The sequence below is a fragment of the Hyperolius riggenbachi genome, chromosome 4, assembly GCF_040937935.1.
Source record: "Hyperolius riggenbachi isolate aHypRig1 chromosome 4, aHypRig1.pri, whole genome shotgun sequence".
Classification (NCBI taxonomy): domain Eukaryota; kingdom Metazoa; phylum Chordata; class Amphibia; order Anura; family Hyperoliidae; genus Hyperolius; species Hyperolius riggenbachi.
In genome coordinates this window covers 173,437,554-173,450,993 of record NC_090649.1, presented here as the reverse complement: position 1 = coordinate 173,450,993, position 13,440 = coordinate 173,437,554, and the positions used below count along the sequence as shown (strand labels likewise).

The window sequence follows — 13,440 nt, the reverse complement described above, 5'->3', positions numbered from 1 at the left end:
TATAGACATATGGCAATGGTAGGGATTAGATTGTGAGCTCCTTTGAGGGACAGTTAGTGACAAGATATATATATATACTGTACAGCGCTGCGTAATATGTTGGCGCTATATAAATACTAAATAATAATAATAATAATAATAATAATAATAATAATATGAGAAAGTGCAGGGTAGTTTGTTTGTGAATGAGAAAAAGTAGAACATCTGAAGAAAGAAGTATTGTTTTAAAACTGGAATGAAACTCATTGTGTGTGTGTATGGTGTTTGAGTACCAGAGCAAGTTTAATCCTAGATTGTCTAACAACTTGCCCCAAGGTAACCGCAGATACCTTTACCTTCATGTGCATTCACTGGCTTAAATGTATTGCAGCATTTGTCAGGGAGCTTTATAAACACCAGTGAGGAGTGCTGGTAAACAGCTGAGGAACAGGAGAATCCAGGCAGGGGAGAATACCTTTATACATAGATCCCACAGCCTTTGAAAAGTTTGTATATACCAGACAAAATCCATCTTTGTATAAGAAAGAAAACATTGCTGTGAGTGATTGAACACATAAGGTATACCTGGCCTTTAGAGCCATCTACTGGATTTACTTGCAAATTACAGTTTTGTGTTGCCAACGTAAATATTACAACTTCAGGTCACACTTTATATTTCTCAGTTAAATTTCTGTAACTCAAAATCATTGTTCATGATTGTATTGAATGATAGTATAGGAGCAGTCATTGTATAAATGTCCTGCTTGGCTATTTGCTGAACAGCCTTTTCTGTCCTATGGAGAGGGAGGGAGGAGGATGAGTGGGAGGGGCCCTGTTGCAGGAACTACTAGCTACTAGCTAGCTATGGATTTTCTGGTTCAACTGATCACTATATTTATATTTACAGCAGGTTACAGAACTACTACTGTATATTCCCCATTTGCTCACATTAGTGAGAATCTAAAAACCTGTATTGTTATTTTCAAAAAGTTTGTTTTACCAATGGGCACTCAGTACCATTTTTTATAAATTATTAGTAGTAGTATTAACTATTAAACTGGGAAAGGCAGTAGGCCAGTAGCTGTGCAGAGCATAATCTAAAGATAATGAGGTATTGTTTACCTGGTTTGTTGTATTGCTTATTTGATGTTCCTCTTATCTACTTTTATCTTTTTGAGTTACCTTGCTTTCTGCTTTAAAGTGGATCCGAGATAAACTTTAACTCATTGCATATTTGTGTTTCTTTCATATAGTTTATAGGGCATTCCTCAAGCCAAATACTTTTTTTGTTTTGTTTTAATACTCTAATTCCCTATAAACTAAACAAGCCTCGCCCACAACTTCTCCAGAGAGCCTTGGCACTTTGAGCCTTTGTAGCAAGGGCTTATGGGAGCTCAGTCTGGGCAGGAGGTGGAGGAGGTTACTAGCCAGAGATTTCAGAGGCAGAGGGGAGGAGGAGAGGGGAGTGAAGTTTTTACAGGCTGAGGGCTGGAGATGCAGATCAGCTTGCCTGTGTGTAATGTGACAAACAGAACATGGTTGCTCTCATTGTATCACAGGAATAAATAATCATAAACTGTTGAAGCTATTTGCAGCTAGATTTGCTGAGTAAACTATCTAAACTTTAGATACGGTATATAGACAAGTTACTTGTTATAGTTAGTTTTTTATCTCGGATCCGCTTTAAGATTTGTATGTTCCCGCATGTGCCAAAACCATTTCTGGGTAATACCCTGTCATACTTGGCAAATAAAAATCAATGCTGATTCTGAACAGGTGACAACCTTTGTGTAGAAATACATTTCCCCAAGCAGGGTCGACTCGTCTGGGTAGAGCATGGTGGGAACAGTGTGTTTGACATATTCACTACGTGAAAACTGTGTACAAAAAAATGTGCACGTGAAATTTCAAAGACAGTAAGCTGTGCATTTGAGATAACTCTCAACAATGGTTGAAAGTATAATATTTTTTATTAAGACTTTGTCAATATTTCTGTAGTGGCAATATAACATCATATCATCCTGCTATACGACAGAACCTTGTTTATTTAGCAAAGGGATGGTCAATTTACTAGGTTTAGAGGGCTCTATATGCGGACCCATTTCCTAGCAGGCTGGAAATTAATGTCTTAGCCTTATGACAGAGCACCAATCAGAATGCTTAGCTGAGACAAGTTTTCTTGTATGTAGCCACACAGTTTAGTCGCTAAGAGTTGCTGAGAGTGGCTTGGTGTGCTTTCATGGGACAGTGCTATTATGCTACATATTATTAACCACTTAAGGACCGGGGCTGTTCTGTCAGATCTGCGCTGCATAGGCTCTCCAGCCCGCAGCGCAGATCGTGTGCAAGGCAGGGTGATCAGACCTCCCCCTTTTTTCCCCCACTAGGAGGATGACCTGCTGGGGGGGTCTGATCGCCGCTGCTCCATGTGGCCAAGTGGGGGGGGGGCTCTTCAAATCCCCCCTCCGCAGCGTTTTCTGCGCTCCCTTCCTCTCCCTCCCTACCTCTCCCTCATTGGGCTGCGCAGGACGGATATCCGTAGGATAGCCTTCAGCCTATCAAATGACGGAGATTCCCAGCCAATCAGAGGCCGGGGATCGCCGATCTCCTTTACGGCGCTGCTGCTACGTCGTATTGATGTAAACAGCGGGGATTTTTTCCCCGCATGTTTACATTACGCGTGCGAGCCGCGAACGGCGGCTCACACACTGTTCACGGAGAAACCCTCCGTGAACTGGCATGGAAAGGCCACTCGAACGAGCGGCCGTTTCCATGCAAAACCACAAACGACCAGCCGCCACCTATCGGCGTTATGTGCTGTGAGAGTAAATACCTTTAAATTGAATGGGAATCGCATTTTAAAAAAATGAGACAGATACTTACCCAAGGAGAGGGAAGGCTCTGGGTCTTATAGAGCCTTCCCGCTCCTCTCCTGGTCCCCTCGTTCCAGTGCTGGCTTGCCTGGTAACAGTATTTGACTAATTTAGTCAAATACTGCTTTACCCGGCCGAAGGAGGCCCTGTACTGCACCTGCGCAAGCACGCTCTCTTGCACGCTCACGCCTGTGCAGTATGGAGCCGCACGTCTTCGGGAGGGCACGGCTCCCGAAGACTTCCAAATACCCTTTTGGTGGGGGATTGAAACGGGAGGGGGGGAGCCAGCACAGGATAGAAAGCACCGAGAGAGGAGACGGAAGGATCTATACGACCCAGAGCCTTCCCTCTCCTTAGGTAAGTATTTGCTTCATTTTTTTTAAATGCGGTTCCCATCCGCTTTAAGGCATACATGTCAAAGTTTGACCTGCAAACCAAATTTGGCTTTCAGAGCCATTAAATTTGGCCCTCAAGTGGTTTCCCCACTTTGCATTATGTATGGCCCACTCTAGACCACCAGTGAAGCTATATTGGAGGTGAAGCCCTAGAACACCAGGGAAGCCATATGAAGAGGTAGGGGGAAAGCACTAAACACTAGGGAACTGTATAGGGGAGGGTGGGGGTCTCTAGACTCCAGAGAACTGTATAGGGGAGGGAGGACCACTAGACACCAGAGAACTTTATAAGGGAGGAAGGTGGCCAGTAGACATTGAGTTTGGCCTGCGACTAAGTCCCAGTGTACAGTTTCGGCTTGTGACTAGGTCCCAGTGTACTATTGATGCCTGCAGGTTTGATCTACATTTCTAATCAATTTCAGAATGAAAAAATGATCAGTAATTATATAAATTTTCACCTAGCAGGTGACGGTAGGGGTTAAAATTTAATGGCCATTTTGATGCCCCAGGCAAGGCACTTTTTGTATCCCCTAATCTAGTGAATAGGAAGATTGGACCCTATATTAATTCATTTTTCAGGCACTGATAAGAAACTGATAGGTTATATATAGAAATTATTTTTTTTTCAAAATAAGTCTATAATGGATACATAAATTATTAAATGGGCAGGTTGGAAATCTCACTAGCCTAAATTCACAGAATCCAAACAACAAACTTTTCATATAATTGGTATGAGGTGTGTGTGGCCTTAAAAAAATGACACTGTTATGTCCAGCCTGATTTTTTTTTATAGGCTGAAATATTGTCCTGGAAAACTAATAGAATTGCCTGCTTTGCCTATGCCTAAAAACACATCTGCAAAGCTTTGTGTTAAATGAAGTAGAACAATGCTACTAGATGCATCAGTTCAATCAATTCTTGATCAGACGAAAACATAGTGAAGCAAGGTGATAAATCAATCAATAAATCACTACTTCCCAATCATTTTCTACTATAACTATAACTATATTGCGGCATTGCATATCCGGCCTTCATAGCGGAAGCCACCATTTGTGGTAAAAATGTTAACATTGGGCACCCTGAGGTGCCCGCTGACAGCCAGTGCCATGCACCTGAGTATGGTTGAAAGGTTTATGTGTAATATTTTGCATGTTTCAGATTACAAGTATTTTAGTATTAAAAACAATAAATAAAATAAACATGCTAAACATGTATTCTGATTTAATAAAATATTCTGGTGAGGACACAGTAAGTTCTTTAGGGTTGCATGTGGCTGGTAGGCTGCTGATTGGGCACCAGAGGTTTTATAAGTAGTAAGTGCAGTGAAATCTGCTGTTTAATTTTCAGACATAACATTTCTCCATACTTAGGGCAATTTCACCTTTTATGATTGACCCTATTGGCAGGATTTGTTAGGTCTATGTTGATCTCCAGTACGTGTTGGAAAGTCTACCAATAAGTATCTACCATATCTTTTGTATACGTTGTATAGATATTCGAGAGGTATTGGCTGAACAATTCCAGTTATCTCAACATTTCTTAAAGGTATTTTGATGTACTGGTTAGTGTTTCAGCACTGATCATATGATTTGTTCTCTACAGATCTTCTACAGAGTTGTAGCTGACATTGAGCCAGGGGAAGAGCTCTTATTGTTTATGAAGAGTGAACATTATACTCATGCAACAATGGCCCCTGACATTCATGGTAAGTGCCATTCACCTCTGTATTGTCTAGTGCCCACATGGATTGACCTAGAGTCTGAAAGTTGTCCATTAAGTCTTACTGCAAAGAGATTATTTAAAGGCATGCTGCAAGAGCAGGGGAAAACAGCAGAACCACTCATTAACACTCATCAGTTTAGTAAACATCAGATATAATTAGTTTCTTTGTGTTACTCCATGTCATTGTTCTGCACTTCATTTTAAATAAAGTTCTAAATACTTTAAATAAATCTGTGTCAGATCCAACACACTGCTAAGTATAAGCTTGCATTTGAGGTAGTCTTATTACTCTTTCTGCTGCACACGTTTTGTAAATGTAACTTCAGAGAGTTCTGGGTTAACATCTGGGGAAGCCTAACTAAATCCCTACAAACCCTTCTGTCCTACCTCACCTTAGTGCAGAGACTGCATTTTTATCTAGTGGGAGAGAAGGGGCATTGGATTGCCTTGTTTAACAGACAAGTGCAGCAGACACTGTAGAAAAGCTCCATAGAATGCTTCCTTACCCTCACTGCTCTGCTCCTCCTCTTCCCTTTCCCTGACCAGGCTCCACCTTTAGTAATATTGCATTTTTCACCCTGCCCATAGTGCAATGTAGTGTTGCACTTAGATGCATTTTCAAGTGTTTGAGATAAGCGGCCCCATGCACTTGCATTGAATGAGGCCACAACCTTGAACAATAGCAGTTCCAAGCAGTATGCACTCATTTGTGCTGCTGCCTATGTGAATAGGCCTAAAGTGAATGCAACCACAAGAAAAAAAAGATGGCCCAATGTGGTGTACTCACCCCTTCCTATCCCCCCTCTCTCTTCATTAACATAGTGCTATAAACAATCGGTCAAACTGCAGGCAAATCTAACTGTCAGAGCTGTCACTCGAAAGCTTGGTTTGGATACATAGTTATCCTACTCCCACCTTGATCCAGATAACGGCATAATTCCCCTTCTACCCATCCTCTCTCTACTATCATGTGAGCTCATGGACCATCAAGGAGAAGATGGGGAGGGGAATTACATTGCTGTGAGGATGGAGATAGGGATTCACTTAATTGTAGTTTTTCATTAAGGCTGAACATGTCAGTTGTAAATATTTATTTTGTGATGTATGGTGAATTTTGCTTAGAGAAAGTATGTCCTTTTTTATTTTTTATTGGTGGTTGAGAGGCACTAGTAGTAACATCTCTAACTTTGTAATAATATGTTACCTTACTCTGCAGAGGAGTGCCAGTATCGCTGTGACGAGTGTGACCAGCTATTTGATAACAAGGCTGAGCTGATTGATCACCAGAAGTTTCCCTGTAGTACACCACACTCAGCGTTTTCTATGGTGGAGGATAACTTTCCGCACAATCTGAATGAAAATAGTGACCTCATGGACATGCATCACTCTCACGAGTGTAAAGAATGTGATCAAGCCTTTCCAGACATACAAAGGTTAGACATAGTTGACATACAAATAATAATGTAAAATTGCTTACATTTCTGCCTAAATTGAAATAAATATTCATACAGTTGCGTGAACTTGTATTTAAGTCTTCTTGTTAAATGTTGATTGGACTACCCATTTCATCACTGGAGCCCTGTAAAAATTGGGATATTGGTTAGTTTCATTAGATGTCTTCCAGCGGTCCTGTTGGGCACGTGCCACTTTCCTATAAAGTTTATCTCCTCAACCAATACCTAGTCTAGACCCTATTCAAGCATACATTAGTGTTCACTGTTCATGGTCTCCTACATAAATGGTAGCTTGAACATAGGTGCTTGCCATTCTACCATTTGGTTGTGTCTTTGGGCACCTTTAGAAAGAAGAGTCTCTAGATACAGCCATATTGACAGTTTCTTGACTCGACTGTGTTATAATTTCATGTGTGTTGATATCATCAATTGAGTGAGGGCCATCACCTCCTTATTAATTTGTAGCAATTTATTATAACAAAGAGAACCAATATGAATTTTTCAAGACCTCACGGGGTCTTTTTATCAAGGTGTGATGTGTAGGACAATGATCCAGCAGGCAGCCAAAAATACTTCCGATAATGGAAGTGCGAACACAGTGAATCCACCTAAAAGAACCTGCTCAACAGTAATTTAGTCAATATGGATGGCAGTCTGAAGTGCAGTAGGAGTGCCATCATCTACTCCATTAAGCCTTGGTACTATACACTGGATGACTGTTGGCCATACTGGCAAGTTTTATCTTTTTGATCCTGCCTTTAGCAGACTTCACTAGCCAATAGCTCTTTCAGGAAATAGTATTTTTAGTTTTTTACTAGTATTGTGCCGAAATGTTATTTCAGTTTCAATCACTTCTTGCTGCTGGATATAAATCTATATGTTTTCTATAGTTATACACATAAGCACACTGGCAGAAGGCCTGCTTGTATCACTTCTCTCTAATATCTGTGGGCGACATTAGGTTGTGCAGATTAATAAAAGCTGACATTTGATTGGTGCACTTTACTTGCATTTATTTTATAATGCCATGTGTTATGTGTTTCATAATATCACAATGCATCCAATAAGCAGGAATAAACCTGTGCTATGTCCATAACGTTCCTACAGCTTGTGCTTATTCATTTGTAATTTGCTTTTCTGTTATTGTCTTTAGCCTGGACAAGCACTTACTGTCCCACACAGAGGAGAGGGAGTACAAATGTGATCAGTGCCCCAAAGCCTTTAACTGGAAGTCCAACTTGATACGTCACCAAATGTCACATGATACTGGAAAGCACTACGAATGTGAGAACTGCTCCAAGGTAATGTGAATTTGTGTTTGGTCATTTCTTTGTACAAGAAATAAGTGATGCACTTACCATAATTGCATAACCTATTCATTGTGTTCTAAGGCAAAATTCTCCACCTCACTGGAATACTCTTCTCACTCACACCCATCAATCTCCAGTCTCACAAAATTCACCACTTCTTATCACTCCTGCCCAAAGCGTGTGTCCTCCTGCCCAAAGCACCAGTGTCGGTCATTCACTGCTACACATCCTTGTTTACCAAATCCTCATTGTTTCTTAATTGTGAATATTTTGTACGTATTTTTAATTTACTCATATATGTATCTATAATGTTGATGACCATGAATTTCACATAGTTGTAATTTCTCATCATAATTTTCAATTACAATGCAAAATCATAATGCAAGTTTCAGGAAAAAAAATCCTAATTAATTTTGTTTGTAAACGTAATCAGGAACGGTAATTTTTCATAATGTTTGTGTAATTTTGTACTGATTTTAGTGGGTAATAGCAAAGCCCCCATACATGCTATTGTCACTAAAATTGCTGTGTATGTTAAAGGGAACCTTAACTGAGAGTGATATGGATGTTTCCTTTTAAACAATACCAGTTGCCTGGCAGTCCTGCTGATCTCTTCGATTGCAGTAGTGGCTGAATCCCACACCTAAAACAAGCATGCAGCTAATCCAGTCTGACTTCAGTCAGAGCACCTGATCTGCATGCTTGTTGAGGGGCTGTGGCTGAAAGCATTCGAGACACAGGATCAGCAGGAGAGTCAGGCAACTGGTGTTATTTTAAAAGGAAAAATCCATATCCTTCTCAGTTTAGGTTCCCTTTAAGGGGAATAGTGGGAACAAGGCAAAACATTTTTTCAAAAAGACCTTGTAGTAAAAATGCAAAAGAAAAATTGTTTTTTTAAACTACAATTTTTCTGAATGATATGAAATTGCTCTTTATTACTTAGAAATTATGAATGGATTATGCAAAATCATTTGAATGTCCAAATCATAATTACGTATGTTCGTAATTGTGAAAAACTATGTGAATTTTTGCGTAATCATAATTAGCAGATGACTTACATCACTAATCTGTAATATATGTGTAGCTGTATTACCTGCCCATGTTTGGATCTTGTGTTATACTGTACCTTGTAAAAGGCTGTGCTCTTATTGGCAGATAGTTCTGACCAATCAGCACATACTTTTATCATACTAATAGCAAATTGAATGAGACAAACTTGACTCTTTTAGTAATAATGGTGCCCATTAACGGTGACATTCTAGTGAATGACCATCTTTTCAGATCATTCAGAAAAAAAAGTCCTTTTTAGTTGATCCACTGCATTAAAAGATTCAAACAATTTCCAGTGTTGAAACCAGTAGCGATCATATGTTTGAAAAAATTGTCATGCTGATTGACCAGAAACGATCAATAAGGCACTCATCGAGGACTGATTGGGCCCACCTCAGTTCTCATATGATAAAATATGAATAATGCGCTTAAAAAATTACTGTTCAGTAAAAATTGTGCTGTTAATGGGTTAGTTTTGGATGCCTCTGAAGGAAAGTTGACATGGTTACAGATTCTGTAAAGTGCTGTGGAATCTATAAGCACCACATACATGGTGTTGAAATAAACAAAAATGAATGTTGCTTTATCTGCAGCACCTTACATTGTTTACAAACAGCAGACAGCACATAATCCCTGAATAGGGTACAGATGTAAAGCATTTGTGCAGCCTGCTCTATGTAAACAATTGTGCAAAAATCAATAATACAATGCAATGGCTATATTGATGAGGTAGAGCTCTTATGCCGGGCATACATGGCACGTTTTATGTGCCAGATAGAGCCAGCGCATCCCCTCCCGTACGCGCGTGCACGCGGATCGATTGCCGCTCGTCCCCGCCGGCGCTTCCTTATCACCGCTCGATTCCCTGCCATTGTCCGCTGCCGGGAATCGAGCGGGCACGGGTCAAGCTGAATATTATCAGCTGGCCGATACACAGTACAGAAACGTACCGTGTATCCCCAGCATTAGGAAGACTTGAAAAATGTCTTTTATCATTGCAGGAACACTTTAAAATCTGTACGCGTACTGCTCAGAAACAGAATATTAATGATAATATTAAGTCGTATTGGTTAGTAAAGTGATATACTGACTAATATGTACTCATTTCCTAGCAGGTTTTCACGGATCCCAGCAACCTCCAAAGGCACATTCGGTCCCAGCATGTCGGCGCTCGGGCCCATGCCTGCTCAGAGTGTGGGAAAACCTTTGCAACTTCATCAGGTCTTAAACAACACAAGCACATCCACAGTAGTGTAAAGCCCTTTGTATGTGAGTAACATTTTTTTTCATTGTTTTTTCCTTTAAACTGCATTTTTGTTTTTATTTGTACAACAAAACAATAACAAATCGGAAGCAAAGGATGGGAACATCCTGTAGGAAAGCCTTCTGGACTAAACAGAAGCCTGCTTATTGTATACCTGAGATAATGAATGCACTGGCTGAAAAGATTCTCCAATGTAGTGAACAGCATAATATACAGTACTCATCTCTTAAGTATTTCAAGCTTTTTCTTAATGTTTTAGTCTCACTTTTCAGCTAAGCAAGAAATGTTTTCATTTTCTTATATTCCACACTAGCTCCTGCTGATGTATGTATAGAAGTATCAGCAGGGAACACACAGAAACACAGCAGGCAATGCACAGACAATATAGAAAGACTACTGGCAGTCGTAACTTCCGAAATCAGTATAGATCTCATGCTAAACCATACATGTCAAACTCTGGCCCCGGGGCCAAATCTGACCTTCAGAGCCATTAAATTTATCCCTCAAGTGGTTTCCCCACTTTTCATTATGTTTGGTCCACTCTAGACTCCCAGGGAAGCTATATTGGAGGTGAAGCCCTAGAACACCAGTGAATTCATATGGGGGGACTAGGAGGAATGCACTAAACACTAGGGAACTGTATAGGGGAGGGTGGGGCCTCTAGACACCAGGGAATTGCATAGGGAAATGTGGGGACCTCTAGACACCAGGGAACTTTATAGGGGCGGGTGGGGGCTTCTAGACACCAGGGAACTGTATATGGGTTGGAGGGGGGCCATTACACTTAGACACCAAGGAACAATATAAGGGAGGTAGGTGGCTAGTAAACATTGAGGTTTTCCAGTGACTAGGCCCCAGTGTACAATATCGGCCCTCTTTATATTTGAGTTTGACACCCCTGTGCTAAACTGTGGGGAGATGCCAAGCATAGAGTGTTTTAATTAATCATATAAAACTCACCATAAACATTTTCTACATGGGACAGCCACTCATTTTTATAAAAATTTTCATTCATGTTGTATAGATTATGTTGTGCCAGGATGTTGGTCTTCTCTTCCACTCAACTATTGCTGTCTTTGTCCTTGTTGGACGCATTATTTAGCTCAGTGCAACCCGGTAGTATCCTAACTCTTTTTCTTTGATGTCCAAAATTAAAAGAAATATGACAATTTATTCTGAGTTGATTGCAAACAAGGTAGAAAGCGGATAAGCTGGTACTTGATACTGGCTGTAACAGTTTACCCTTGGTTGCTGCAGCTGCAATGTGCAAACAGCCTGTAGATTTCCAGTATTGTAGTACAAGAAAAGCGCTGTGCACCAGAGCAATATGCTTGCAATTTTATTCCAAAGGGTTACATACAGACAGCAAAGACAAAGGGGGTGGCCTATCAGCCGTTTTACGAGAAAACCAACAGCCCGCTTGCTCAGAGACCACTGAATAAAATTGCAAGCATATTGCTCTGGTGCACAGCACTTTTCTTCTACTGCAACATTGTTCTGAGTTGAGCTCCACTCCAGTTCTGTGCTGATGCAATATGTAGTTTTTGATGTTTGTGCCTACTGCGGTCATGAGGTTTTGCATTATGGATTATTAAACTATAACATACTAGCTCATTTCTATAGCGACTTTGTGGTGTTGGTGGGGAGTTAGATACTATCTTCAGTAGTGGAAAGCCTCTGGATGGTCTGGAGGCTTCTTAGACCCTCATAGAGCCCACTGTGCCAGCACAGGTTCCATTGCACGGACCCTTTTACACTAGTTAGTGCCTGATTGCAAATATTATCCTGTTGCATTTCTTGGAGCCAGTGGTGTACTAGACATAATAGGGCCCCATAGAAAATTTTCATGGGACCGTCATATCTAGCCACTCTTGAGCAATGCTTCCTGCCCCTGCCCTATGAATATAAATTGGTTGAGCAATTTACATTCTCATGCAATGCACACTGTGTATAGTCCATTAGTGCTGAGACAAAGTCAGAGGTTGGAGTAACAAAGCAGAGCTAATAGTGAACACATCAAGTACCATCTCGGTCCCCTCCCTCTTTCTCTTCTCTTCTTCTAGCAGTTGCCATGGCTGCTACGCCCCTGCTTGGAGCATTTCTGCTTGTGTTCCTAGTTCCTAGAATCCAGTGAAAATCCACAAATGTAATTGCAGACAAAATGCAGGGACTTGTATAATACAAATTGCAGTGAAACAATGACATACTGAATGCATCATCTCTTCCCTGCTGTCAGGAATATTTGTCTCAGCCATTTATTAGTGCAGTCTGACTTCATCTGACTGCAGAGAGACTGTGATTTATAACACTAGTTTATTAACAGCTCTTAGTAGAATGGGAACTATATCATGCTACATACTGATACACTTTAGATTACTGCTGACCACATATAGATAGATTTTAATGCAGTTGTCTTAAATGCTTGATTTTACATAAACTATGTTATGTGAATGAATGGAGTAGACTGTGCCATGCCAACAACCTCTTTAGGTCTGTACCTCTGTTGTGTTAGTACAAAGTTCAATCACGCCCAGGATATGATAGATGAGGGGGAGGGGGGAATGCGGGGACCCAGGAGGGGGAGCTTGGGGGGAGGGTCCTTTACTATACAAAGCTGCAGTGGAGTGGAACATTATACATTACCTGCTCCTGGAGGCGATACAGGTCCTCTTCACTACTTCAGCTTTCGAGTTCTGTGCAGCCAGCCAATCACCATGTGGCTTCTTACCCTGTCACATGACATGGAACTGAAGCCGCATGGTGATTGGCTGTATGGCACTTGCAAACTGAAGAGGAAGTGAAGAAAAAAATGTATCACCACAGCGCAGGTATTGTATAACGCTCCACTCCACTGCCTCTGTGCATGGTACAGATTGGGACTCCCCTAACTGCTAGCCCAACTACCCTCCCCCGTGATGAAGGTTAGAGGTGTTGGGCGACAGATCTCGGCAGGGGAGCCTGGCCTAATGTAGTCATGCCCCTGGGAAGAGAGCTGAGAGTAAAGCTGGCCATACACTAGGCCGCTTCCCGCCAGATCGACAGCAGATTCAATCACTGGGATCGAATCTGCTGTCACATCGTTCCCGCAACATGCCGAATTTCGATCCATTTCGTCCGATCCCGTCGATCGCTCCGTGCGAAAAATGAACGCCGATCGCCTGCGGGTAGGGAGTGCGTCGCTAGCAGCGTTTGAGTACCCGACGACCGACGCAATAGAGCTTGCATACATTACCTGCTCTGCCGGCAAGACTGCCCCCGGTCACCGCTGCTCCGTCTCCGCACTGGTCTGGTCTTATCTCCGGGTCCGGCATGCTTCACTTCTTCTAGTCCGGCAGGAAGTTTAAACAGTAGAGGGCGCTCTACTGTTTAAACTTTCTGCCGGGCAGGAAGGAC

General features: G+C 41.5%; 1 protein-coding gene across 5 annotated transcripts in view; it reads left to right on the top strand.

The window, feature by feature from the left end:
• Nucleotides 1-13,440, top strand: part of MECOM (MDS1 and EVI1 complex locus) — a 732,499-nt gene that overhangs the window by 674,448 nt on the left and 44,611 nt on the right. For 3 of the 5 annotated variants that reach the window (XM_068280970.1, XM_068280967.1, XM_068280972.1), the window contains 4 exons: nt 4,850-4,952; nt 6,186-6,402; nt 7,577-7,724; nt 9,896-10,052. In XM_068280970.1, coding sequence (XP_068137071.1) covers nt 4,850-4,952; nt 6,186-6,402; nt 7,577-7,724; nt 9,896-10,052 — 625 coding nt within the window. The remainder of the gene's footprint in view (nt 1-4,849; nt 4,953-6,185; nt 6,403-7,576; nt 7,725-9,895; nt 10,053-13,440) is intronic. The other 2 variants (XM_068280971.1, XM_068280968.1) reach the window with 1 other exon arrangement.